This window comes from Frankliniella occidentalis, unplaced genomic scaffold (assembly GCF_000697945.3).
Source record: "Frankliniella occidentalis isolate FOCC.00 unplaced genomic scaffold, Focc_3.1 Scaffold334, whole genome shotgun sequence".
In the NCBI taxonomy this organism is placed as follows: Eukaryota; Metazoa; Arthropoda; class Insecta; order Thysanoptera; family Thripidae; genus Frankliniella; species Frankliniella occidentalis.
This window is the reverse complement of record NW_026267457.1, coordinates 178,311-178,999: the sequence shown is the minus strand read 5'-3', so window position 1 is coordinate 178,999 and position 689 is coordinate 178,311. Positions and strand designations below refer to the sequence as shown.

Below are 689 nucleotides of genomic sequence, written 5' to 3'. Positions count from 1 at the left end.
ACATGCTTCCGCCTGCCACTGACAAGGCCACTGACAAGGCCACTGACCTGAAGTGCGAGAAGATGAAGACGGCGACGGTGAGCACGATGGTGGACACGGTGTAGCCCACGTAGTAGATGGTGGAGGTGACCTCGGTGTGCAGGTTGCCTGGGTCGTTGGCGTTGGCCAGGTCCTTCATGCAGGCCGAGTAGTTGGTAGTCTGGTCCCAGGTGGCGTTGGGGTGGCACATCCGCGTCGCGTTCCGACCTACAGGAGCAGGGGGCGGCAAGAGAAAACGTTTACCTCGTCATCAACATCAAGAAGGTCACCGGCGCGTTATTGTGCGTTCCAGTCGGCGGCCTGGAAAATCGCACACAAGGACAACCAGTAATCAGTCGGCTCTGGTCGGAATGGCGCGGCGGCGGCAGCGGCTGGCCCCGCGGGGCTATGCGGCCGCGCGAGGCCCCACCGGCCTTTGTCATGTTTTCCTTTTATTATTAATTTCCCTCGCCAGGAAACCTATTACATTTTCTCACACTCTATAATACAGGGCGCGGCGGCGCCGGCGGCCCTCTGGCCGGGTGACCCCGCTCACCTCGCGCGCCCCCGCAGAGGGTTGGAGGGAGACGGTAGGGGGGGAGGTTGGGGGGAGGGAGGGGGCGTGGGAACGGGTGGCACTCGACCACTCGCCCGGGATCTGGCCATTGTAA

At 62.4% G+C, this 689-nt stretch overlaps 1 protein-coding gene across 1 annotated transcript in view; it reads right to left on the bottom strand.

Annotated features, from left to right (window-relative positions):
• LOC113211574 (diuretic hormone receptor-like) overlaps positions 1–689 on the bottom strand; it is a 113,102-nt gene that overhangs the window by 3,668 nt on the left and 108,745 nt on the right. The window contains exon 4 of the mRNA XM_052274090.1: positions 48–246. Coding sequence (XP_052130050.1) covers positions 48–246 — 199 coding nt within the window. The remainder of the gene's footprint in view (positions 1–47; positions 247–689) is intronic.